Source organism: Macadamia integrifolia, chromosome 12 (assembly GCF_013358625.1).
Source record: "Macadamia integrifolia cultivar HAES 741 chromosome 12, SCU_Mint_v3, whole genome shotgun sequence".
In the NCBI taxonomy this organism is placed as follows: Eukaryota; Viridiplantae; Streptophyta; class Magnoliopsida; order Proteales; family Proteaceae; genus Macadamia; species Macadamia integrifolia.
This window is the reverse complement of record NC_056568.1, coordinates 801,463-828,229: the sequence shown is the minus strand read 5'-3', so window position 1 is coordinate 828,229 and position 26,767 is coordinate 801,463. Positions and strand designations below refer to the sequence as shown.

Below are 26,767 nucleotides of genomic sequence, written 5' to 3'. Positions count from 1 at the left end.
TTTTTTAAAGGAAGAGAGAAAGAGGTCATGGGTTGTGGGAGATAAATGCGTGGTGATGAGGGAGGTGCTCGGTGGAGCTTATGATGCTCTTGATACCATGTTGAAGTAGTATATTGGCATTATCTTTAATGAGTGTACAATGGTGCTCTTATATAGAGATTACATTCATTGAGTTATAGACCAACTTTGTGATCACATGTGGGTTACAGACTTAAACTCAAATATTGTGTATTAGTAACAGGGTAGGACTCTGTTAACATATGTGAGTAATTGACTGAAAGTCTATTATCACATGTGAGAGTCATATTCCAACTCTGTTGTCTCATGAGGTAGTCTTGGACTGTAAGTCAGTCTCTAGAGTTTGTGCTCACTGAAAATACCTACAATGTAGGAGAGGTTGTTGAGTGTGAGTATGACTCTAGAGGTTGAGTTCGAGTGGGACTCTAACTGTCTTGATAAGGAGGGGTTGATACTGAAGAAGCTGCAAGACAAGAGCAATATTCGAAATTATTGGAGACCATTCATGAGGTAGAAGGAGCCATAGTGGACTATGTATTTTGTATAGCACGACACAGGACAAGGAAGACACTCTTTAAGAGGTATGCCTCCTGGAAGGATCCTGGAACTCGTAAACACGTTCGCAAAATCATTACTTGGATATCAATGCACATCCAACAGTTGAAAGGAATCCAATTTTTCGTAGGGAAGTCATTTAAGCTTTCAGATTGGATATGTCCTTCCGTTGATTTTGATGAAGCGGAAGAAGGTGGAGCGAAGGATGCGTATCTTAATCTTGGTCCTCTTTTGAAGCCGAGTGAGGTGTCTCCGAAAGAATTTGATAAAGCAAAGGATGAGTATCTCAGTACTGGTGTTGGTTTGGGGCAGGATATGAAGTCTCTGAAAGGATGGTTGTTCAACAACAGCAACAAAAGTATAATCTCGATTCTTGGAATCCAAGGCATTGGAAAGACAAGCCTAGCTTAGGAGATTTATAAAAGCAGTTTTGTGGTTAGCCATTTTGATTATAAAGCCTGGGTTTGCGCATCTGCACTGGACATTGATTTGGAAGACATTTGGGAGAACATTTACAAACAAATTAATGAATTCCATTGGAACAAGAAGTATCTCATAGTAATTGATGATGTTCGTGATCCTCAAGTCGGCAGTAAACTGAGACAATATTATCCAAGAACTAGAAGTAGCAGAAGGCAAGATCCTTCTCACAAGTCGGGATGTAGGGGTTGCTCGTTCTGTCGACTACACACAACAATTGAAGGTACTAAGTAAAGCAGAAAGCTGGGAGTTGTTCATGAAGAAGTTATTCATAACTCCTTGGCGACTCGGCAATATTGCTAGTGACAGCAAGAACACCTCAGATGATCAATATTCATCTCCTCCCATTCCTCTCCCTCTCCCTCCGGAGTTGGAAGCCCCTGGAAAAAAGATGGTGGCAAAATGTGGAGGAATCCCCTATTTAATTATAGAATTGGCAAATCTATTGTCCACTATGAATGCAAACATTGTGGAATGGTCATGTGTGCTCCACGGCACAGATACACATCTCAGTCAAGAACAACACCCTTGGTTTAACTTGTCATCCTCTGTTGATGACATCCTCCCTTTCCATGTGAAACAGTTCTTGTATCTCTTTCCTACTGCAACCACAATCCCCAAAAGGAGGTTGACTCTGTCATGGGTTGTAGAGGGTGGTTTGTTGCACCAGCGGGGGGATTCTGGAATTTCGGCTGAGGAAGAGGAATCAACAGTAGCTTTACCATGGTTGCAAGACTTGCAGGATCTCAACTTAATTCAAGCAATGAAAGTCAGTTCTATTGGGATAGTCAAGTCATACCCCATTCCTCGTGATCTTCCCCTGCTTCAGATCTTAAAAGCTGGTGATGCCCTCAGGTCTTCTGATGGTGACGATGGTGAGGTCTGGATTCATAGCATTGCTGATCATTGTGGCAAAGAGGACATACATTCTCTTCGTATTCATAGTAGCATAAATTCTCCTGATGAACTAGAATATTTCATAACTCTTGGTTCTTTCTGGTGCTTCAATTATCCAGGAGATATAAACTCGGGCAAGAATTAGGGAGCTTTCTTTAGAAATGCATCAATAATTACCAATTGTGGTTTCTTAGGGTGCTTGATCTAGAGGGTGTGTATAAACCTAGTCTACCTAAGGCAACAGGATACCTAATTAACTTGCAGTACCTTGGGTTAAGATGGACTTACTTTGACACACTGCCTTCATCCGTCGAAAAACTGCAGAACCTCCAAACTCTAGATACAAAACATACTGACATTGGTGATTACTCGACGATTCAAAAGATGGAAAAGCTGCAGCACCTTTACTTGAACGAGAGGCACCGCAGTGAATTCATTACATAATTAAGTTCCTTGGTTAACCTCCAAACCTTGTTAAGAGTAATTTTTGATGATTTGAGTCATGTGAAAGATGGTCCAGACAAGTTGAAAAAACTTAGAAAACTAAGATTGACATGCCGGGGCTTAAACCATATTCAGAAAGATGAAATGGCTAAGTGGATTGGGGAACTGGAAAACCTTCAGACCTTGAAGTTGACATCCAAAGACCAAGTATCAGTGACTTTAAGGTCGTTGCAGAACCTCAGAAACAAGCAACTCACTCGCATTTATTTGCGGGGATCGATGTCAAGATTAGAGTTCCACCATGAATATTTCGGGTTGAACCTCATTGCACTCACCTTTTCTCGTACCGAACTAATCACAGACCCAATGCCAATACTGGATGGGTTACCCAAGCTAAAGTTGGTTTGTTTGTTCTCCAAATCATACAACGGCCCCCATATGCATTGCAAATCAGGAATGTTCAAAGAGCTTCAAATCCCGAAATTATGGAAACTAGAGGAGCTATAGGAGTGGACAGTGGAGGATGGAGCTATGGCAAAGCTCAAAGAGTTAGAGATCAGATCCTGCAAAAAGTTGAAGTTTCTCCCAAATCTACCAAAGGCCCTCCATGAATTGAAGTTAACCGACATCTCTAAGGATTTCACCAGCAGGGTTACAGGAGAGGATTGTGAAAAGGTTGCTGATGTGAGCTCTGTCATCATAGAAGACGCGTATTTTTACCCTCCTTTAGCACTTCAGTTGAGCTCTATACTGGACGGCATTGCGTCTTCGATCAGGTACATGAATTTAACTAGTTTTTGCTTGAAATCTGGGACTGCTCATTGTATTGTTAGTCACTTATTGCCTCACTCTGCTGCTCATTTTTATTTGCACTAGGGACAGTTAGAAAAGTTACTTAACAGAGAAAGATTCAAAGTAATGAACCTCACTAAGCTCACCTTGTCTGAGACCAAATTAAAACAAGACCCAATGCCAGAAGCTGCCCGAGTTAACAGACCTTATCTTATCATCCAAATCCTTTACAGGCAAACATATGGTTTGCTCACAGGGAGGGTTCAAGAAACTTCAAAACCTAACTATTCTGGAGCTAGAGGAACTCGAGAAATTGAATGAGGAAAGAGCAATGCCGAAACTTGTAGAATTGGAAATCAGATCCTGCAAAAACTTGAAAGAGCTCCATGAAGCAGTTAAGAAATTGAAGTTCACTAAAATGCCCAAGGACTTAACTGAGAAGTTTAAAGCTGACAAAAGGGTCACCATAGAAGTTTAGTAGTTCACTTCAGATCTGGATTTCTGGTTCTCAGGTATGTGGTGTTTCAGATATCAACTTGAATGGTGAGTGAATGTAAATCTCTCTGTGTTGGTATTCTTTTTATTTTATTAGTCCCTTTATTTGTCTAGAGGCAAATGGATGATTGAGGTTGCCGAGGATGTGCCATTCTAGTAATTGATTGCTTCATCGATGGAGTGTTCAAGACTTCGAGTTCGACCGAATGTCAATTTAATTGGCTTCATTCTTTGATTTCTGTTGTGTGCTTTGTTGTTGTTGTCTTAGCATTAATAAGCCTAAGTGACCTTCAGGCATTGTTATCTGGACTACTATGTATTTTGGCTTAAAATGTGTGCAGAAATAAGTTGGAACATACTATATGTTTGTCAATTTCATCTTGTGAACAATATCTGAAATTCATTTATTGAGACGGGTTCTGTAATTAATCCTTGTATAAATAAGTTGGGACTACTTGAAGTTGCGAATAGAAAATCACAGTTAATCCACAGCTAATAGGCTATTCTAGGTAACTCTGAAAGCTGCCTCATGCTCACTCTATTTTAAAGGGAATTGTGAGTTGAGAAATGATGCAGAATGTGTTTTAAAACGTTGTATCACAAGAATTTGGTGTCTATGAAAATTCGTTCCCATGTGTCTATTTGTCTCTTTTCCATATGAAAAGAAATCATGGCCTTTTAGTTGAGGGAATAGAGAGATAGACATATATATAGGGAGCGTTACGTGGGCTGTGCTTCCGGAGAAAGAACTTCTATAAAGAAAAATACAATTTAATTGCTGAAAATAGATGGTCCACACAGCAATGAACCATTGACCCGTAATTTGACTAATGACTCGTATTATTCTGTCTCCGATTGAAATCAGTGAAATCGCCTGGATTGGATCAGTATTGATTGGAATCCATCTTGAGTTTGAGTTTTGACCCATCTAATACCATTCCATTGGTACGATATATGAGTAAAAAAGTAATAAAAACACTTTATTTTTTCAAAAAAACAAGGATAAATTTGATAAATCAAATCCGATCCAAATCCATTTTGACCGATCAAGATAGGTATCAGTACCAAGATTAAAACCCTTGATCCAACGGCTTGAATGGTCACATCAATTGCCTCAAAACAACCAGGTAGGGTTGAGTTGGATTTGGATCCTGAACAACTCTCGTTTCCTCCAACTTCTTCCAACTTCTCACATTCATGTTTGGGGCTGCATGCCAACCGCTTAAGGCTTTGTACACCTAGGTATTAGGCAGTATGCATGTGAGAGATTGGAAGGGAGTGGGAGAAGATCCGGATCCGGATCCGATTGGGTTTTAGTTAGGGTCAGCTGTGTCAAAACTTGGACATGGCACATAGCAAGTGAAACATTTACAACCAACATCTCTCTGCCTCGTTGCTCTCCGTGCTCGGAAGAAAATCAAAAAAACCAACAATAAGAATTCCGCGAAAGAACTCGGCAACGGTTGCAAATTTTCAAATGGCTACCATTGTAAGCACAACGGCTTTACTCCAACCCAATGCACCCTATCTCAGGTATTCTCATTACTTCTGCTGCTTCGCTTTCGTCTCGAACGCTAACCCTAGAACAACCCAAACCCTAGAAATTTCTTTTAAAGATAGAGCAGAAGAGACACATATATCGACATCTGTGACTGATTCTTTCGTGGTAGAAAAGATCTTATTGAATTTAAAACGAGGAAAGCTCAATTCATTCCGCCATCTCTCATCCAGTTTGAATCCCTCGGTTGTTGTCGAGGTACTGTACAAATGTTGCTCAAATTTGTTATTAGGTCAGAAGTTCATAGATTTATTAGCAACTAATCCCACTTTCAAGCACTCATCCTACTCATTGAGTGCGATGATTCATATCTTAGTTAGGAGTAGGAGGATATCTGAAGCTCAGGTTTTAATTCTTAAAATGGTTCGAAAGAGTGGTGTTTCAAGGTTTGAAATTGTGGATTCGCTTGTGTCTACTTATCAGAATTGTGATTCGAACCCGCTGGTTTTTGATCTTCTGATTAGGACTTATGTCCAAGCAAGGAAACTAAGGGAAGCTTCTGAAGCATTTCGGATATTGAAAAGTAGAGGTTTTACTCCTCCTATAAATGCTTGCAATAGCCTTCTCGGAGGGTTGGTTAAAATTGACTGGATTGATATGGCATGGGGAATCTATGGTGATGTAATTGGTAGAGGAATTCAAGTGAATGTTTATACACTAAATATCATGGTCCATGCATTATGTAAAGGAGGGAAGACCGAAAATGCCAATATGTTTTTATCTGAAATGGAAGGGAAGGGTGTTTTCCCTGATACTGTGACTTATAATATTCTAATCAATGCACTTTGTCGTGATAGGCAATTCGAAGAAGCTCTCAAGTTGATGGACTCAATGTCGGCCAAAGGGTTAAGGCCTGGCAATGTCACTTATAAAGCAATTATAAACGGTGCCTGTAAGAACGGAAAATATGTGAGAGCAAGGGAGATTCTGAGTGAGATGTTGATGATTGGGTTGAGTCCTGGTACATCCACATATAACATATTGCTGGGGGAATGTTGTCGAAAGAATGATGCTACTGCTGCTGAAGAAATGTATAATGAAATGTTACAACAGGGTCATGCTCCTGATTTAGTTAGCTTTAGCTTGCTGATTGGGTTATTTTCCAGGAGAGGTGAGCTTGACCAGGCTTTGTCATATTTTAGAGGAATGAAGGGCTCTGGCTTGGTTCCAGACAGTGTGGTTTATACTATGCTTATTGGAGCTTTTTGTAGAAATGGGATCATAACAGAGGCTCTTAAGCTGCGGGATGAAATGGTGGAGCAAGGTTGCCCTCCAGATGTTGTGACATACAATACAATTTTGAAGGGGTTTTGCAAGGAAGGGAGATTATCCGATGCTTATGATGTTTTCAATGAGATGGCGGAGAGGGGGATATATCCTGATTATTATACTTTTACCACACTTATTCATGGCTACTGTAAGGATGGATATGTAGATAAAGCAGTAGCCTTGTTTGAGACAATGATTCATAGGAGTATCAAGCCAGACATTGTAACCTACAATACTTTGATTGATGGATTCTGCAAGAAAGGTGACATGGACAAGGCTAGTGAGTTATGGGATGGTATGATATCTAAAGGAATTTTTCCTAGTCACATTTCTTACAGCATTTTAATTAATGGGCTCTGTAGTAAAGGAAATGTCACCAATGCATTGAGATTGTGGGATGAGATGGTCGAAAAAGGAATTGAGCCCAATCTTGTGACTTGTAATTCGATTATTAAAGGTTATTGCCGATCTGGAGGTGCTGCTAAAGCTGATGAGTTCGTGAACAAGATGATTGCAAAAGGGATAGTTCCTGATAACATTACATATAATACTCTGATTCATGGTTTTGTGAGAGAGGAAACTATACAGAGGGCTTATGGCTTGGTTGATAAAATGGAAAGTCAGGGGCTCTTACCTGATGTCATTACGTACAATGTGCTCGTGAATGGGTTCTGTGGAGAGGGTAGAATGCAAGAGGCAGATATGATATTCAGGAAGATGATTGATAGAGGTGTAAAACCTGATAAATCTACATATACATCATTGATAAACGGGCACGTTGCTGATGACAACTTAAAAGGGGCGTTCCGACTTCATGACCAAATGCTGCTAATGGGTTTTGTGCCAGATGATAAGTTCTAAGATCATTTTTCTCGTTTATATAAAGACATACAGTTGCAGCCATTATAATTGGATTAAATGGAGGTACTATACTTCTTAGGCTTCAGTTTTTTAGGCAACATTATCATTTGATTAGGCTTTGGTATCTTCTGTTGATTTACCTGTATCTTGATGAACCAGTTATTAGAGTCACTTTATTGAAACTTCTTTTATCCTCAAATGAGAATCCTCATGAACTTCCTGAAGTTAGAAATCCCTATTATGTTGATTTGTGCAGTTGAAAAGAGATAAGTTTGTTGATACAAGAAAAAAGCAAGCTGCACATCAGATACACTGATGTAGACAAAAAAAGTCCAGAAATGGACCTTTTGTACTCAAAATCTTCCTTCCAAATGCTTAGTCATGAATTATTACACAACCCTAACTCATCCATTTATAGTCTTGCCCCAATTTACCACACCCAAAAAGTATTCACCTATAATTGGCAAGGCAAAGCTTACAAGTTTTTTATAGTGTATAAAAAATTCTTTCATGCCAAAAATGATGAGTTATGTCCATTTGTGAGCTCTATTCTTCTTCAAAATTCCCTCATAAAATAATGAAAGAGGGGTTGGCAACGGGCTTGCATTTTGTCCCATCAACAGATTATTAACTGCATTCCTGCTGACCTATTTGTGAAATTGTGTTACCTTTTGGAACTTTTTGCAATTTCATTTTTATAGTTGTATACAACTCAACAGGGCATTATCCATTCTAGATGGAGTTGGATACTGTTCATATATTATTTTGATTGAAACATCTTAAGTGATTATTGCTAGTTTATCTATCTTTTTTTGCTAAACAAATTCACTCATTTCAGGCTGACAAAGAGAACAAGGGAGAAGAGTGCATTAGAGGTTGGACAGAAGACTAACAAGGTATAAACTTTGACTATGTGGTACAACGAGACTTTTTAATTTTCATTTTAGATGTCCTGAGTTACAAGCATGGTTTTAGGTATCAGTATCGGATCCGCCATATCGGATTGGTATTGGCTGAGACCGATTTCAATACCTGACCGATCCGGGATTGGGTATTGGTATTGGAACAGGGGTAAAATAGTAAAAAAATACCTGTTTTTTCATGAAAAGCAAGGATAAAATGGACTGATCCGATCGATACAGGTCGATCCGGGATCGGTATCGTATCAGTATCCGATAACTAAATCCATGGTTTCTAGTCCATCTATTGTTAGAGATATCTTTTCTTGTGGCCGCTGAGGATATTTTACCTTTTTGTTCCTCCCATCAGTGAGGATATTTTACTCAACTAATGAGTTATACATGAAAATTCAATCACACAGAATATGTTTCTTACTTGATATCACATTGTGTACTTGTTTCCCAATCAAAGTTGTGATGGCATGTAGGCAACTCAAGCCATTGGAGGGGGCCTGGATGCCAGGCAACACTGCCTAGGTGACGCAATGAAAACTATGTACCTAATGATCTGTTTGAAGATATCAATGTGATTATATTTATCATACATGGTTCCAATTACTAATATATTGGATGGCCAGAATCATCCAATCTGATTATATTTTAGCACATCTCCTGAAGGGGCCCATACTGTGGTGGTACACATTAGATGATCATTATACATGTCCAACTTGTACCCTCTGTTGGTTCAGTTTGGGCTTCAGGGTATAATATGTTTGGGTAGAACAGGTATATCTAAACAAGTTTATACCCTTATCATGTCTATAGATTCGTAACCTGGTCCATTAAATATTCAGGTTAAACACTAATGTCTTTCCTGAAGTCAACTCACAAAATTTTAGTATGTATGTTGTTTTTTCACTTTTTGATATCATCCTTAATTGATGTCTTTTCTGCGTAATGTTTTTGAATGGGAGATTTTAAATCATGTTAAGGTAATAACATATTTTACTGAAAGATATTTTTCAATAGGTTATGGAACAACAAACCTTAATCTTCTAGTTTTGCTTGGTTATTTTCTTTTGACATTAGATTTAGAGTCTTGGGAATCTACAGTCCCTGGGGGTTTTAAAAATTTTCCATTATAGAAATTGATTTTACATTGAAGCGGCATCCTATCACAATGTTGGAACGACCACATCATCCTGCCACTTGGAAAAATTATGTTAGCCGTTAAGATAACCTTATCTAGTTGGGGCAGTGAAGTGGCAGTTTTCCCATGTATAAATACACTCCATTTCTGCAGTTGGGCTGTCACAGAAACAATCTCACATTGTCTTGGACACATGCTGATCCATACCTTTGTAGTACTTAATTTACCATATGGCTCTACTTTTCAACTACTGAATAAATTCCCATATATATATATATATGGGTAAATGGTTCCTGTGGGGGAGTGTGGACCCTGCACCCAGACTCAATGGGGGTGGGGAAGGGGGGGGGGGAAATGACTGCCTTGCCCCCAATGAAATGCAAAATGACACCTCTATTGAAGCTTCCTCGTTCACTCCCATTGGCCCCAGCGCAGGGGCCATGCTCCCCCACCAAAACTTTTCCTATATATATATTATATATAGAATTTATTCAATAGTTGAAAGTATATCATACTACTATTAAAAGTATGTACTTCACTTCTTTGGTATTTTTTTTAAAAAGGCAAAAAATTCATTGACATCTACACAAAAAACTTTCAAAATGACCAAAAAATCTCCCAAACGGAGGAGAGAAAATTTCAGACAAAAACCCATTGACATAAAAAAAAAAAAAAAAAAAAATCCAAAAATAAAAGGACAGAAACTGAACGGCTCTCTTGTGTACGTTGTAAAAGCCAAACGTTTGTCTCAATTTGAGAAAAAATAAAAATAAAAACGAAAGGATAGAAGCCGAACGGCTCTCTTGTGTGTAGTGTTCCCAACCGTCGTCTGCAACATAGACAAATTTAAAGCTAAATGTCTCTCTCCCGCGGTGTTCCCATCCATTGTCTACAACCAAGAGCCTCCTAGAAGATAGACCACCAAATGACACAACACAATGATTTTAATCCAAGAAGGGAGACCACCAAACGACACAACACGTCCATATATTTCTATCCGGGACAACTATTTCTCACTATTCAATCGAGCCAATGAATCCCTTTCGGCGTTGAAGGATTTGAAGTTCAAAAGATCGCTCTCTCTCAAGCTCGATCCCTTGAGCAAGCCAAGAAACTGGATCTAACCCATATTGGAAATCGAAATCTCAATTTCAGATTTCTCTTGGTCTTTACTTTCTTATTGGATTCTTTGATTCATTCGGATTCAGTTTCGGAATTACTGTTTTACCTTTTGGTTAACATTTTAACATGGGCTTCTCTCTATTTTTCTATTTCCTCTTTGGAGGGGTTTCCCTGTAGACCTAATGGTTCATCTAATTTGATCACTTATCCTTATTCTCTCTCTCTCTCTCTCTCTCTCTCTCTCTCTCTCGTCAATTTTTGGTGTTGTGTGTACCCCTTCCCCCCCCCCCCACCCTATTTTTTTTCAGAGGTGGGAGTGGTATTGAGAAGTTTCTTTGTCTACCGGAATTGATAAAAGCACAAATGAATTGCAATCAATGTCGTTTTCTTTTGATTTCCCTTGGAAGCCCATGTTATACTTAATTTTGTTTGTAAGATCCTATTTTATGTGATGATTTGAATTGGGGTTTTGGCTTTTGGGTCAAAGTTATTGTTAGTTCGAAGATAGAGCTTTGGGCATTTGCAGAATTTGGACTTTCATTTACCCTTTTAATGTGATTTTGTATGTGGACTGTGAATGTTGGGAATTGCCATGTGATTTCATGTTTTTTTGTCACTTAATGAGGCTGCTGCACAAGTTTCCTCCCAATTTCTCTTTGTCGGATCCCAACCAACACCCACACCACCTTCTCCATCTCTCTTTGTTGTTTCTACTTTCACCTTGTGCTCCTATAAGTAAGGTTGGTATTATTGCTGCCTCAGCTTTAATGGCATGGACTTTCCATCTATTTGACTTATGGTTTCCATATGCTTATTCATATTTGAATGAATATTATGATGACTTTATAATTCAGCAGACTAGATTATTATTGGAAATGCTTTAAGACTTATGACACTAATCAGAGTAACTAATTGAACTCCAATTAATTATATAGAGGCCTTATGCGACATATCTTACTTGTATAAATAACTCAGCATATTAGATTGTCAGTGGCCTCTCTTGTACAAATATGTTTTATGTTATCTGGATGTTTATTTACTTTGACTTATCCAACATTTAAACTGCAGTTCTGTCTCAGAAATATCAGTAGGAAGAAAAGAAAACCTACTTATGAGACATACTAGAGGTAACAATTGGAGGTTGTTTGTGCAGTACCGGACAGAATCCTCCAATGTTACTCTAAACATATGAAAGATTATAAGTCATAGCAAATGACTATTGATCAATGAAAATTATCAATGGTGGAAGGACATACCTTACTTATAAATGATAACCACTACTGAAGCCTTTTTTTTTTTTAGAGGGTGGAACTTCAGTCATAAAATATCTAAACTACGACTTGAAAACCCAATTTTGTTGAAGGGTTTTGTAAAACCTGGGTTCAGATTTCAGACCACACTTTTGTTGTTAAAATTATGATAAACACATAATTTTATTTCTTAACTTTATTGACAAACGAGGGATATAAATCAACAGTTAAAAGAGGAGGGTACTACTAGATCCATAGCAATTAAAACTTAGCAAGGTAACTAATTCTTCATCGCAGGTATGTTGCCATAGTATTTATCTAATTGTTAAATATAGAATATTTCCCTAAATCACAGAATTATATTGGAAACCTTACCAACATTGAATGCTTAATATTCAGACTTGATATGCTATTATTTATAATTTTAGTTTTGCAAGTCTCCATCTTTTTTACTCATACTATGAATAGTTAAATGATACGACCTTTTAAATTCCCTTGTTCGAATACACTTTAATCAACCTCTTGATTTTGTCGCATTTTGTTTGTCTCTATCTCTATCAATATCTCCATAGTTATTAAAGCGCCACCAAGGCGTTGGTAAGGCGACGCCTAGGCGTTGAGGCGGCTCAAAGGGTCTAAGGCAGCAAGGCGCCTTAGAGACAACACATAAGGCGGTCGCCTTATGTGGTAAGGCGCTATAAGGTGACGCCTTTACCAGCGCACCTTATGTGGTAGGGCATTTGCCAAAATGCCTTATGTGCATTTTAGACTATATAATCTTTTTAAACTAATATATATATATAGATAGATAGATAGATTCTAAATATCAGTTTGTGATTGGAAAATGTATGGCCTTAAACTAATTTAAACTAATTTGTTCTTTTTTCTTTCTTCTATTCTTCACTCTTCTTTAACCTACAGATAGCTCTATACCTGTCTTTTTTTTTTCTTATTTCTTCTTATGTTCTTAATTCTTCTTCTGTTTTGCATAGGATACCTTTTTTTTTCCTTCTTCATTTTCCTTTGTCATTATTGTGGTTCTGTTTTTAATTCAATCTCTGTTTTGGTTTGATTCTTGATATTAGTGAAGAGTGAAGACCTAAGGCTAGTGTTAAGAGCCAATTATTGCATAAATATGAGGCTATTGATTTAAAGAAAATCTTGTTTTCTGTATAAATATGAAGTTATGGATTTTTTTTTTTTTTTTTTTAAATATATAACTGTCTACCATGTTCTTTGGAAAACCAGATTGGATGATTATGCTTATAGCCTTATATAGAGCTCTTTATTACTGCCTAGTGCCTTCCATTTATTTAGAAACCAGATTGGCTTATGTATTATTGCATTGGTATGAAGTATGAACACTTAATCTTTGTTTAGCATATGAGTAGTTGGATTCAACTAGAATTTGAGTCAAATAGAATGGTTGTACAAAAAATAACACAGGAACGTTTTATTCAATAAGGCGATGCCTTATGCTCACCCTATCGCCAAAGCACTCCGAAAGACCCTCAAACGCCTCGGTCGCCTCATTGCCTTAATAACCTTGAATATCTCTCTTAACTTATGAAAATTGTCCAAACCTGCTATATTACAGGAAATATGTTTGAATTGGTGAAGATAAATAAGTTGAAGACTCACAAAAAAGAATGAAAAATCAAAGTTGCCATACTTAAAAAAAGTAGTATTATTACTTATAATTCTGAAAAAAAGAACTGGAAAAGTATAAAAGTTGATCGTAATGGATGATGAGGTATGTTGAGAAATCTATCAATAGAAAACTAATTATTACTTAGCTTATTAATAACCAATTAATTTTTCAAAAGAAAAAAAAAAAAAAACATTTATAGGGAACTAAAATTCATGCAATTATGTTCAACGAAATTCTGAAAAAGTTTAAGAACAGATTGGAAGGGGGAAAAACATGTCATATCAAATGGAATAGTAAAAATAAGTGAACAAAAAATATAAAAATGTACACGAGCATCATGAATTGTCTCTGATCAATATGTAAACAATTGAAGAAGTTGATAGCATCAATCTTGCAGAGAACGTTAAGTATAACTTTGTTAACATGAAGGATTTATACAATTGCAAAAAAAGATGATAATATATTTGGTAAGAATTTTTTCTTTTTAAATTCATAATAACTATTCACTAAAAAATAAAAGATTATTACATTTAATCCAATATTATTTTGCAAATGTTTTTGAATTACTGGTAGATGTCCAGAATTTGATCCCCATTAAAACGAAAGAAAGCAATGAGATAAGGGTAAAAAACAACTAATAAGCATGAAGTAAGTGATCTTCGTGAATTCAAAATTTCTTAGCTATCATATTATTAATCAAAATAATTATTAAATTTACTACACAAGCAGTTCAGATCAAATAATGGTTATACTATGGGAAGACTATGCAAAAAATAAAAATAAAAAAATTGATAAAAATTGTGTCAGCGAATCTTGTAGTTGCTTTTATAGCGGTGGCTCTTTCATCATATCAAGGTAAGAATTTTTTTTTAAATTTTTATCTGTCAGAAAGTACAAATTCTATTAATTGTAAATATTTTTTAGTTTCTAAATCTCAAGTCTATCACTACATACAACTGAATCAATAACAATACAAATAGACAAAAAAAATACCAGAAACAGAAGAATTAAAGAGATGGTAAATTTTTTAACTTTAAAATTAATTGATAAAAGATAAATTTAAATTTAAATTTATATAATATTGTTATGTATAATAAACATATTTCTCTAATTTTACAGATTAAAATCAATACCCAATGTTAGGAAAAAATTTCAAGTGTATCTAAGTACTTCAAATACAAAGATGTAGAGCATGTGACAATAAAAGATCTCATTGAAAAATTAACTATTTCATTTCAGATAAGACATTAAAATAACTTTTCAATTATTGAATTATAATAAAAAAATTAAATTTCTAATATATCTAACAATTAAAATTTACAGAAATATTATTACTATGTAGAAAGATTAATTGAAAATTTAAAAAATGAAAAACCATTTTATAGTGCAAGCAAAACTTGCAAGAAAAAAGTTCAATTATCCACAAATGCTGCAAGATGTGAGAAATGTGATAAGGAAAATACAAAATTCACACAAAAATGAATTTCTTTTTCTAAAATCTTAAATAGTGAAAATTATAGGCTATTGTTCAATAAATAAAATAATTTAATAATTTAAACATAACAGGTACATAGTAAGATTAAGAATCTCAGATTCAATTGAAATAGCAACAATAACTTTATTTGATGAAGTGAAATCATTAACCGGATGTCCGGCCATTGAATACACAAAATCAATTGAAAAGGTAAATTTTTTAAAAGAAAAATTTTTCAAGAAGAAACTATATTACATAAATTATATTAATAATATTATTGGATTTTTTCTCCTTACTAGCATCGAGAGAAACTACATTCTCGTATATCTAGAACATATTGTTTCTATTTCAAGATGCATAAATGTAATACAGAAAGCTGAACAACAAAAAGAATTGTTACTGAAAGTGTTCAAGAAGTAAAGTGTACGTACAAGACAAATTACGAAGCAAATCCAATAGCAAAATGGAGAAAGAAATAAAAAACAATACTTCTATTTGTTAGACAATTTCTAAGAAAGATTTTGAAATATAACTAAATGTAAACATATGAATTGAATTTATTTATCAACCTAAAAAAAATATCAATTTTTAGTTTAATATGTTGGAGAATTTCTGTTATCTATAAAATCATATTAGCATTTATCATATTTCCAATCTTCAAATTTTGAATTAATTTGATTAATAATGTGATTGCTTATTCAGTCGAGAACATCTATTATGTAAAAACAATTATTTTGAATTAATTTGATTAATAACGTGGTGGCTTATTCAATGGAGAACATCTATTATGTAAAAAAAATTATTGAAGATTGGGGAAATGATAAATGCTGATATGATTTTTTAGATAATAGGTGTTCTCCAACATATTAAATTAAAAATTGATTTTTTTTCAGGTTGATAAATAAATATTCAATTCATATGTTTACATTTAGTTACATCTCAAAATCTTTCTCAGAAATTGTGTTAACAAATAAAAGTATTGTTCTATATTTCTTTTTCCGTTTTGCTATTACATTTTCTCCAGAATCTGTCTTGTTCACACACTTCACTTCTGGAACACTTTCAACAATAATTCTTTTTGTTGTCCGACTTTCTACATTACATTTATGCATCTTGAAGTAGAAACAATAAATTCTAGATATATAAGAATGTAGCTTCTCTCGATGCTAGTAAGGGGAAAAAACTCAATAATATTATTAATATAATTTACGTAATATAGTTTCTTCTTTAAAAATTATTCTTTTAAAAAAAATTATCTTTTCAATTGATTTTGTGTATTCAGTGGCCGGACATTCAATCAATGATTCCATTTCATCAAATAAAGTTATTGTTGTTTCAGTTGAATCTGAGATTCTGAATCTTACTATGTATCTATCATGTTTAAAAAATTTTATTTATATAATAATAGTTTATAAATTTCACTATCTAAGATTTTATAAAAAGAAATTCACTTTTGTGTGAATTTTGTATTTTCCTTATCAAATTTCTCATATCTTGCAGCATTTTCGAATAATTGAACATTTTTATTGCAAGTTTTACATGCATTGTAAAATGGTTCTTCATTCTCCAATTTATCAATTAATCCTTCTACATAGTAATAATATTTCTACAAATTTTAATTGTTAGATATATTAAAATTTTAATTTTGTTATTGTAATTCAATAATTAAGAAGTTATTTTAATGTTTTACCTGAAAAATAAAATAGTTAATTTTTCAATGAGATCTTTTATTGTCACATGCTCTACATCTTTGTATTTGAAGTACTTAAATACACTTAAAATTTTTTCCTAACGTCGGCTATTGATTTTAATGTGTAAAATTAGAGAAATATGTTTATTATACATTGTAATATTATATGTATCTAAAATTTTAATTATCTTTTATCAATTAATTTTAAAATAAAGAAATTTACCATCTCTTTAATTCTTCTGTTTTTTTGTTTTTTTTTTTTTTTAATTTTTTGTCTATTTGTGTTGTTATTGATTCAGTTGTATGTAGTGATAGACCTGAGATTTAGGAACTAATAAATAATTACTATTAACAGATTTTGTATTTTATGATAGATAAAATTTAAAAAAAAAAAAATTCTTACCTTAATATGATGAAAGAGCCACCGCTATAAAAGTAACTACAAGATTCGTTGAAACAATATTCATTAATTTTTCTCCTTATTTTTTGCATATTCTTCCCATAGTGTAACCATTATTTAATCTGAACTGCTTGTGTAGTAAATTTAATAATTATTTTGATTAATATGATAGCTAAGAAATTTTAAAGTCATGAAGGTTACTTACTTCATGCTTATTAGTTGTATCTCATTGTTTTCTTTCGTTTTAATGGGGATCAAATTCTGGACATCTATCAGTAATTCAAAAAAATTTACAAAATAATATTGAATTAAATATAATAATCTTTTATTTTTTAGTGAATAATTATTATAAATTTAAAAAGAAAATTTTCTTACCAAATATATTATCATCTTTTTTGTAATTGTATAGATCCTTCAGGTTAACAAAGTTATACTTAACTTTCTCTGCAAAATTGATGTCATCAACTTCTTCAATTGTTGACATATTAGTCAGAGACAATTCATGATGCTCGTGTACATTTATATATTTTTTGTTCACTTTTTGTACCATTCCATCTTATATGACATGTTTTTCCCTCTTCCAATGTGTTCTTGAACTTTTTTAGAATCTCGTTGAACATAACTGTCTGTATTTTACTTCCCTATAAATGTTTTTTCTTTCTTTTGAAAAATTAATTGGTTATTAATAAGCTAAGTAGTAATTAGTTTTCTTTTGATAGATTTCTCAACATACCTCATCATCCATTACGTTCAACTTCTATAGTTTTTCAGTTCTCTTTTCAATATTGTAAGTAATAATACTACTTTGTTTTAAGTATAGCAACTTTGATTTTCTATTCTTTTTTGTAAGTCTTTAATTCATTTATATTCACCAATTCAGATATATTTCCTTTAATATAGCAGGTTTGGACAATTTTCATAAGTTAAGAGAGATATGGATAAAGATAGAGAGAACCAAAATTCAACAGAATCAAGAGGTTAATTAAAGTCTCTATTCGAACAAGGGAATTTAAAAGGTTGCATCATTTAACTATTCATAGTGTGAGTAAAAGATATGGATACTTACAAAACTAAAGATGGAAATAATAGCATACCAAGTCTAAATATTAAGCATTCAATGTTTGTGAGGTTTCGAATATATTTCTGTGATTTAGGACGATATTTCTATATTTAACAATTAGATAGTATGTCAACATACCAGCTATGAAGAATCAGTTACCGAACTAAGCTTTAATTGCTATGAATCTCGTAGTACCCTCCTCCTTTGGCTCTTGATTTATATCCCTAGTTTGTCAATAAAGCAAGAAATAAAATTAATGAGTTCATCATAGTTTCACCAACAAAGGTATGTTTTGAAATCTGAATCAGATTTTATAAAACCTTTCTAACAAAATTGGGTTTTCAAGTCATAGTTTAGATATTTTAGGACTGATGTCCCCCCCCCCCAAAAAAAAAGGGCTTCAATAGTGGTTATAAGTAAGGTATGACTCTCGGTGTACAAGTCTTTCCACCATTGATAATTTTCGTTGATCAATAGTCATTTTTTATGACTAAGAATCCTTCATATGTTTAGAGTAGCATTAGAGGATTCTGTCCGGTATTGCACAAACAGCCTCCAATTGTTACCTTTAATATGTCTCATAAGTAGGTTCTTGCCCTGCCTGCTTCTTTCCCAGTAGTAGTCTCAATTCTTTGGTACACAAGGCTTTTCTACCCTTCCAGGATATTCGCATTGCTTGGGATCATTATGCAAATTTCTCTGATGTGAAATAGAAAATTCAGCCGAATGACTAGAAGCCCACATCAATAGTAATGTACCATGACTGGTGGCAGAGTTCTAACTCGCGGCTCTTTCTAAGCCTGCTATTTGCTTGATGGTCTTTTATTCAAGTCTGTTTCCATGACGAGTTACGCCAACTCCCCCAGTGCTAAGAAAGATAACGGCCTTTCTGAAGTATATATACGTATGGGTGTGTATATATATATATATATATATAACTTTTGTAGTGAATGCTTACATAAGCAATATTATTTCAATGTACAAAATTAATTTATATGTGTCTCCCTTTAGAGTGGAAAGACAGGACATAATTTGTGTTGCAAAACCCAAATTAGATTGTATATGGTTTAGTTGATTTGAGCTAAGCGGGCCGTTTGCCATTTTTGGTTTTTTTTTTTTTAACTTTTCATTATACTGTTAGTGGAAAAAAAAAAATCCTTGTAAGACATCTTGCATCAGTGTTATATAGTGATCCTTGTGTCGATATCTTTTCACCTTTGATATATAGGACGTACCTTATGTCTCTTTGCCTTTGTCATTCTTTACTTTTTTTAGTTAATCCCTTGCCTAGGGCATAATTTTGGATAAATTATAATGCTTACGTGTTTGTTGTTTGAAGTCAAGTTCATCTCGACCCAGTGGGACATGCTGGTTGAATCAGTATTAATGCAAAGATATCACCTTACATAAAAAAACAAGAGATGCTTTACCAGTTAGAGATTGTCATGTAGATCTTCATTATGAACGCCTGCTATATCAAAGTGAACCTTGGACCATCATCAAGGTGGAAGGGAAACTAAAGTCAAGATTCAATTTGATATAGCAGGTCTGGTAGGCTCTTGATGGTTGGTTTCAGGTCAGTTTCTGATTTCCCTTTGGCTCCATTTCTTCAATGGGAAAATATTTCCTGGAAAAAATTGGAGTTTAAAGTTTATTTTGTTTTTCAGTTTTGTTTGCCTTTTTCCATTTTTTTGATTGTACATGGCTAGGGAGCATATTTGGGCATTGTTGATTGAGAAAAAGAATCCAACCTATAGTAATGCTTTAGTTTTCAGTTACAGTTCAGGATTTGCTCCAAATCAGTGCAATTCCATCCCTGATTGTTCCATTCTAAGTTTTATGACTAGTTGTGATGTCATAATGCCCCCCCCCCCACCCCTTGCAATTTGAGTAGTGAATACAGTTATGCTTTCTGAAATTGCTGTGGATTCAATGCTGTCTCTTTTCTTCTTCTAGTTCATTTATTCTTACAAACAAGTCAGTTTATTCCTACTTTCTAGTACCTGCGGCACCCCTTTTGGCTAAATATTTCTAGCTAGTTTGTTCTGATCATCGCAATTAGAATACCTTTTCTTTCTTTTCTTGTGAACCCTTTGAAGATTCTGCTTGCTAGTTCCTGTTAATTTACTCTCTGAATTTGTTCTGCTGTGTTTGAGCTGCTGAAATACTACTTCTAGTACTGCTACGCTGCTTTCCTATTTGGAGATAAATAATTTCTTAAACTAAATATAAAGAAGTCAATCTGTCTTTCCAAAGTTTGACTTCCTGAAACTAAATATAAAGAAGTCAATCTTTCTGTTTAAATTTAAAATCCAGTACTCCTACAATATGAATACAACCCCTGAAATTTTATTTTGAGGTCAGTGGTAGAGACGAGTACATTAATTTTTGGTGCTCATCTCTGATTGTTAACGTTTGTACTCTTGTCCCTGTGATAAACGGCTCTAGTATCAGTGGCAAATTTATGTCATGCACTAGGCGAGAATTGGAAGCAATGCTCTTTTGGCCGTCGTTCCAGATCCTGTAACATGCTTTTCGGCATCTAGGTACTCCCGGAAGCAAATCTTTAGAGTGACTTCAGATATTAGCTTGGTTGTTGTTGATTGTGTCGTGAAAGAGGTGGAAAATGGGTTTGCGGACTCTATTAGAGTACCAATCAAACCTTCATAGAAGATCCGCCTTTATTCCTGGATTTGGCAGTGTCCTTAATAGTACTAATAGGGAATTTCCTAAACATTTTTAAATGTGCCTCATGGCTCACATTGAAGAGTTTTTTTTTTTTTTTTTTTTTTTTTTTTTTTTTTTTTTTTTTTTTTTTTTTTTTTTTTTTTCCACCTGGTGGTCAGAATAACTTGAACATTTTATCAAATTCAAACAGTATCACGCAAACTTCAAGGACAACAGACTTGGATTTGGCTGAATGACTCCAATCTTATTGACTGATCCCTCCTTAGTCAACTTGGACATTCCTTAAATAGATCATACTAGTTCTACTTCCAAAACTCCAAGCAACCAAATAGTTTACTTTTGGAAGCATACTCGGCTTGCATTCATAAAAAGCCTCTGCGAGCTTCATTACAGCGAACAGAGAGAATGAGTCCCATGGCCAGTCTTGAAAAACCTGACATGTCGAAGACCCATTATCCTTTTTGTGCCTGAAAACATGATCACTTGCCAGTCACATATGCTTCACTTGTTGTAGACATCTCTTAATTGCAATAGATTCCTTCTGTTCTCGTGGCACCTAGTCCTCCAAAGCATCCCCTTGCTGCAAGAAAATTTACCCTTTTATCACGTATAATCCCATCCATGGTTTTGGAAGCTTCTTGTTCTCAGTTGAGGTACTGTTACAAAAAATAGTTGCTGTACGGGCATTATAGGAACCTGGCCACTTACAGACACCTTCCCAAAGTTTGTGGGTGTTATTTCACTGTGTTTCATTTTATTGATAAGAGAGTCTATGATTAGTAATGTTACTAGATTGGTCCAGCATTTGATAGTGATCATTGGGATTTTTGTTTGACAATATACGTCTTTCATCGCATAAGCAATTCTGGTTACAGATCTTAAGTGGGTCACATTCTCTATCGCTGCTATTAACAATTATATTTTGGTTCCTTTTATTCCGAATTAGGCAATAAGCAGAAGCATACTCTGCAGCAGTGTTCTTTCTCCCCCAGCCATCATTTGCACCAACCCACTTGAGAATGCCCAGCACTTACACTGAGCTATTACTGATGAAACTATGAAAGGAAAAATACTCCATTGCCATGTTCCCCTTCTCCAACTCTAGAACTTTAGATGAGCTTCTAGCCTGTATATTGCAGAAGAACCAAACATGTTAATGTATACCAACAGTTTCACAATATATTATTGAATGAATTTTTCAAAGCCATACTATGATCCAAACTCCTTCCTGAGAACGGAAATGATCTCTAAGTTGTTTCCTTCAGTCAAGCTTAAAACAAGTATTAGAAATGTAAATTTATGTAGTATTTTACCTAATTGAGAAAATGATGGTTATTAAATGTTTAACTGTTTTCCATTTATAACCCTGGTTTTTCATATACCTTGCGACTGTAAACCAAGTCTGGATCTCTTATTTTTCTTACCGTTTCCAGTAATTATTAGCAGAAGTCATACATTTATCCTGGAGATTATACTAGCTTGAGGTTCTTATCCTTTCTCAGCCTTGGGAGTAATTTTTTAGTTTTGAACTGAAAACTTAAGAAACGTCTTGTAGGTATATTGTCCCTCAGTTATCGCTTTGGGCAGAAAATGATTTAGACTTTGAAGCAGAACTACTATGAAAACAATATTCCTTCAATTTTTTTAGTGTTTCTGGAGGTGCATTTAATCTCTCTCTCTCTCTCTCTCAATATTAATATCTATCAGCAGTAGTTTTTAGCAGTATCTTTTCCTGCGTAACAAACTTCTTGGTTTTTAAATTCAAACTTCATATTTTGTGAGGTTCTTAAAAGAGATCATCTCATGAAACAGGTATTACTAGAACCAGGAAGTATTGCCACATTGCTGAATGAATGCAGGATTACCATGTCATCGCAATTGTCATATTCTTAGGGTAGGTATTTAACTGGGCATAATAAGCTTTCTCCACCTAATTTTCTTTTATGAGAAACTAATTTGTTCCACAATGGTTTCCCTTATTTTTTTCACATTAAGATGATGAAATGAATGAATGTAGGGAAATGAATTCCCATGATTTTTCCCCACGTTGAAGCCTGTTCAACATGAAATACAAGATGAAGTGAAGAGAATGACGACTGAGCCTGTGTCCCTTCTTCTACCTCGTGGCACTAAATGAAAGTGGATTCTGATCTGGCCCCAGCAAAACCGACATTTATTGCTTCTTGCAGTGCCTTTTGTCCAAAGGAACCTCCCTTTCTTAAGAATGCTAATTATGGATTCACTATTATCAGAGTCAACTCTTTATAACCTGAGCTCTAGGACCCTAGGTAACCCTCAAAATTTTTTATTGATCCATCAAGAACGTAAGTAAGCAGACAGCTGGGCTGGGGGTGGGGGAAGGGGAGAGTTCCACCGTTAACCCTAACCTGAAATATGTGACACAGGTTCACTAACAATATCCCCAAGACCAAATACTAGAAGATCATTTGAACCCACTTACAAGCTAAACTCTCTTTTATTAAGAATGCCAATTATGGATTCTCTATTATCAGAGTCAACTCTTTATACCTGAGCTCTAGGACCCTAGGTAACCCCCAAAATTTTTTATTGACCCATCAAGAACATAAGTAAGCAGACAGCCGGCAGGGGGTGGGGGAAGGGGAAACTTCCACCCTTAACCGTAACTTGAAATCTGTGACACAGGTGCACTAACAATCTCCCTAAGACCAAACACTAGAAGATCATTTGAACCCACTTACAAACTAAAAGTCTCTTCTTATGAACCACCTGCACAGCATCCTAGCTTACACATTTATTTTTGCAGGCGTATAATCATAGAATCACATTCAACTTTTATATGAAAATCAATCTGCAATGCAAGTAAAATGCCACCAACTACAGCTCTCGTCTCTTACAACTAAGTTCTGATGATATTCTTTGCGAGTCTTCCTGTCCTTTTCCTAAAAGCAAGTAGAAATACTGAGTTGCAAATTTAATCAAGTAAACAGTGATCCAATACTCAACCCAAATAAAAATTTAGGAGAATAGCAATAAGCTGCTGATATTCATAAGAATTGATAGAAAAATTACAATGCTTTGTTTTGTAGACTAATTATAGACCACGGTGGAGGCTGAAATGGCTTACTAATTGACTGAAGTAAGATGATCTCTTATCAAGAGCAAAACAGAGAAACAATAAAAAGGGCGTACCCATTCCACATGACTCCTGCCACAGCGATGTCTGCGGAGTGTCATAATTTATGCAAAAGAATAGTAAAAATAGAAACTGAAATCTAGTTGGTCATTAGACCTAACAGCTTGTCAGCTTACGACTAGACCTGGAACTTCTCCTAGATTCTCTCCTCTGAACTGAAACCACTTCTAATGACTTTCCCTCCTAAAAATGATTCTGGTGAGTGAGGTCAATCGACCATCGTCCTAACCAGCTGCCTCCTATGCTTTGTTTTCTAGCAAGTATTTATAAGTAGTGTTTCAAATCTAGAGATTACTTGTATTGTGGCAACTATTAAGGAAGGTAGAATTTGGTTTCTAGTGATGGCAGAATAATTGAAAAGCAAGTACACTTGTTGGCACTCTATAGAACTATGGATTAGTTTTCATCACAAGCTGCACTTCTAATTCAATTCTTTCGAAGTGGCTTGATTTATCTTTTGACTGAGCTACTCAAGGTACACTCCGGATTCTCACAAATAAGAATCAATAACTTTTCAGGTCAAACCAAGTAATTAACTGCATGAAAAGGACAGGAACATGTTCTATAAGTTGACCCAAATTTTGAATCAGCTTAACCCTAGAATTATTTCTGCAGATGAAACGACAAAGATAGTCTGAATGTGCACTTTTTGTGACATCATAGTCCTATTAGAAAATTGAGTATGGATGTGCACTTTTTGTTGGTCACTGATTATCTCTTTATGCAGTGGATATGCGTAGTTCGAATAGCAACTGTAACCAACAGAATCAGTTTACAAGGTTCCTACAGCATCATTGAGCCAGTATGGAGCTACTTCCTGCCTCATCTCCTTATCATTGATGCATATGTAAAGCCGTGGCAGTGTACCCCCATTGCACTTAAATGGAATCATATATTCTTCAAAATTTGTTGCAGTTCTATGTCACAGTTATCCTTTTTGAGTTTGAAGTTGATATATATGTAGATGGAAACTGATGCAGCAGATCTGCATCTTCCTACCCCGCCCCTTCAGTTTTTATTTTTTTCTTGTATATTTCCTTCTGTATTTTCGGATTAAATCTGAGTAAAAGAAATGTTGTGTGAATGATAGATTAAGCATCTATGATACCTGATCTGCACTTGATGATGAACATGTTTGAAAACGATCCGTATGAACTGAGGAAGGAGAGAGAAGACATTCGGAGATGATTGGAACAATCCTCAAAGGAATTGTCATAGAAAAGCACAACAGAAGATTGATTATTATCAAATTATCACCTTCCACCAAACAAAATATTGTCATAACCTTTGACGAGAGCAAGAAGCTGTAGTGCTTGTCAAGGTTACGAAACACTCCCCCAATTACGGCATGCATGGAGTACCCAAACAAGAACAGTCAATCTTAATTCTGATAGTGGTACGTGGAGCTATTTAATGGAACTCTGTTTGTCTTAGAATTTGATGATGAGCAAAAGGGAATATAGTGTCATCTGCAGATTTTATAGATGTTCTACAGATGTCAGGAACTCTTAAGGAATTCATTTCTGTGGCTAGCATTATTATAACCCATTATGTTCTTAAGATTAGTAGGGATCGTCTAAATCCAAGATTGGATAAGAAGGGGAGGGGGGAAGGGGGGAGTGGGGAAGGGTATGGTGATGGAGTAAAGACCTGGCATGGACCAAGGATCCCATGAAAAGTTACATGTTAAAAATAGATGCATAGAATCGACTGGCAATTTAGCACAAATGTGGAAAGGAGACAGATACTTGAATGGAAGGAGGAAGGGAGGTCCGGGAGGATTTTTCCTTAACAGGCTGAGGCCAAGTGCCATACCTTTTGCCAAATCGGATGGGAGGGAGGGGAGGAAACAGAAAGCGATATTCGGTATACTGAATTGACTGAGAAAATACCAGAGGATGTAGGAAACCAAACACGAAGGTACTTGAAAACGAAGAAAGAGAAAAACCCCAAGGGGTAACCGAGTTGGCAAGGGACCTTCACCTCAAGAAGCGTGTGGTTTTATGTTTGACTCCACTTACCTCCTTGAGGCCACTCACACGGGGTGTTATGTGCTCTTCACTATTTTCGGTGAAAGTCTAATGATTTTCATTTAACTCTGGTATGATCTGGTTTATGCGGTTGTGGGGCCTTGGTATTGGCCTGTGGGACTAATCAGATTGAAAGCTTAGATACCCCTAGTTAGTAAAAAAATTAAAAATAAAAAATAAATAAACTAGGGGAATGACCAAAAAAATCAGCAATATCAGGATGCCGAGAAAACCATACTATTTAAGACTTCCATTGTATAGCAGAATGATCAACATATGCTGGGGCGCTAATAGGAAAGGGAAATGGAGCAGATGAGAGGGAGGAAGTCGGGATCCATGGGTCAACCCAAGGGTTTAGAGTGGTACCATTACCCACCTGGAACAAGGCCATTGAGGAGGAGGAATTTGGCTTTGAATATAAACTTTCAACTCCATGATGTGGAAGGACAAGAAGCTTGGAGGAAAGAAGTGGTGGGAAATATGTAGATCTCACAATATGTCCCCAAAGTGACTGATCCAATAATTTTGGAGCTTTTTTAGATTGAGACCTGATTTCTTGGATGTGCAGAAAGTATTTCAACTGATGGTTGAGAATAATTCCATTTCAGCAGGGGCGCCATGCAGCAAACCAGTACCCATATCAGTAAATTGGAAAAAAAAGCTAGGGGAGGGGGGGAATTGTAGGGTTGGTGAGTGTATGATTTCTCTAAACCTATAAAAGATATATAGGGTTTGGAATGTAAGGTCTGATTAAATAGACATTTTACATTCGGACTTCTCTGAATTTTTCGACATTGAGATTTCTGAGG

General features: G+C 35.2%; 2 protein-coding genes and 1 long non-coding RNA gene across 8 annotated transcripts; all 3 read left to right on the top strand.

Moving 5' to 3' along the window:
- Positions 1–663: 663 nt before the first annotated feature.
- Positions 664–2,394, top strand: LOC122057919 (disease resistance protein RPM1-like). The gene is made up of 4 exons (XM_042620288.1): positions 664–931; positions 1,031–1,158; positions 1,277–2,052; positions 2,145–2,394. The coding sequence occupies exons 1-4, from the start codon at positions 664–666 to the stop codon at positions 2,392–2,394; spliced, it is 1,422 nt and encodes a 473-aa protein (XP_042476222.1).
- A 408-nt stretch (positions 2,395–2,802) lies between these two features.
- Positions 2,803–4,092, top strand: LOC122057088. 2 transcript variants are annotated; one of them, XR_006133453.1, is made up of 3 exons: positions 2,803–3,170; positions 3,271–3,698; positions 3,796–4,092. It is a non-coding gene; the product is annotated as an uncharacterized LOC122057088 (long non-coding RNA). The 2 variants fall into 2 exon arrangements; XR_006133452.1 differs by having other exon boundaries at positions 3,271–4,092.
- An 802-nt stretch (positions 4,093–4,894) lies between these two features.
- Positions 4,895–25,017, top strand: LOC122058091 (pentatricopeptide repeat-containing protein At5g01110). 5 transcript variants are annotated; one of them, XM_042620554.1, is made up of 5 exons: positions 4,895–7,432; positions 8,208–8,265; positions 8,757–8,805; positions 22,566–22,647; positions 24,656–25,017. In XM_042620554.1, the coding sequence occupies exon 1, from the start codon at positions 5,159–5,161 to the stop codon at positions 7,367–7,369; it is 2,211 nt and encodes a 736-aa protein (XP_042476488.1). In that variant the 5' UTR covers positions 4,895–5,158; the 3' UTR covers positions 7,370–7,432; positions 8,208–8,265; positions 8,757–8,805; positions 22,566–22,647; positions 24,656–25,017. The 5 variants fall into 5 exon arrangements, with proteins under 5 accessions (XP_042476488.1, XP_042476487.1, XP_042476486.1 ...); XM_042620553.1 differs by lacking the exon at positions 8,757–8,805; XM_042620552.1 differs by lacking the exons at positions 8,757–8,805; positions 24,656–25,017 and adding an exon at positions 22,771–24,646.
- The last annotated feature ends 1,750 nt before the right edge of the window (positions 25,018–26,767 follow it).

Coding starts and splice junctions, on each gene's coding strand:
- LOC122057919 (XM_042620288.1), top strand. CDS start 664: ATGCACATCCAACAGTTGAAAGGAATCCAATTTTTCGTAGGGAAGTCA. Junction 932..1,030: donor GTTCAACAACAGCAACAAAA/GTATAATCTCGA, acceptor TTGATTATAAAG/CCTGGGTTTGCGCATCTGCA. Junction 2,053..2,144: donor ATAACTCTTGGTTCTTTCTG/GTGCTTCAATTA, acceptor GTGGTTTCTTAG/GGTGCTTGATCTAGAGGGTG.
- LOC122058091 (XM_042620551.1), top strand. CDS start 5,159: ATGGCTACCATTGTAAGCACAACGGCTTTACTCCAACCCAATGCACCC.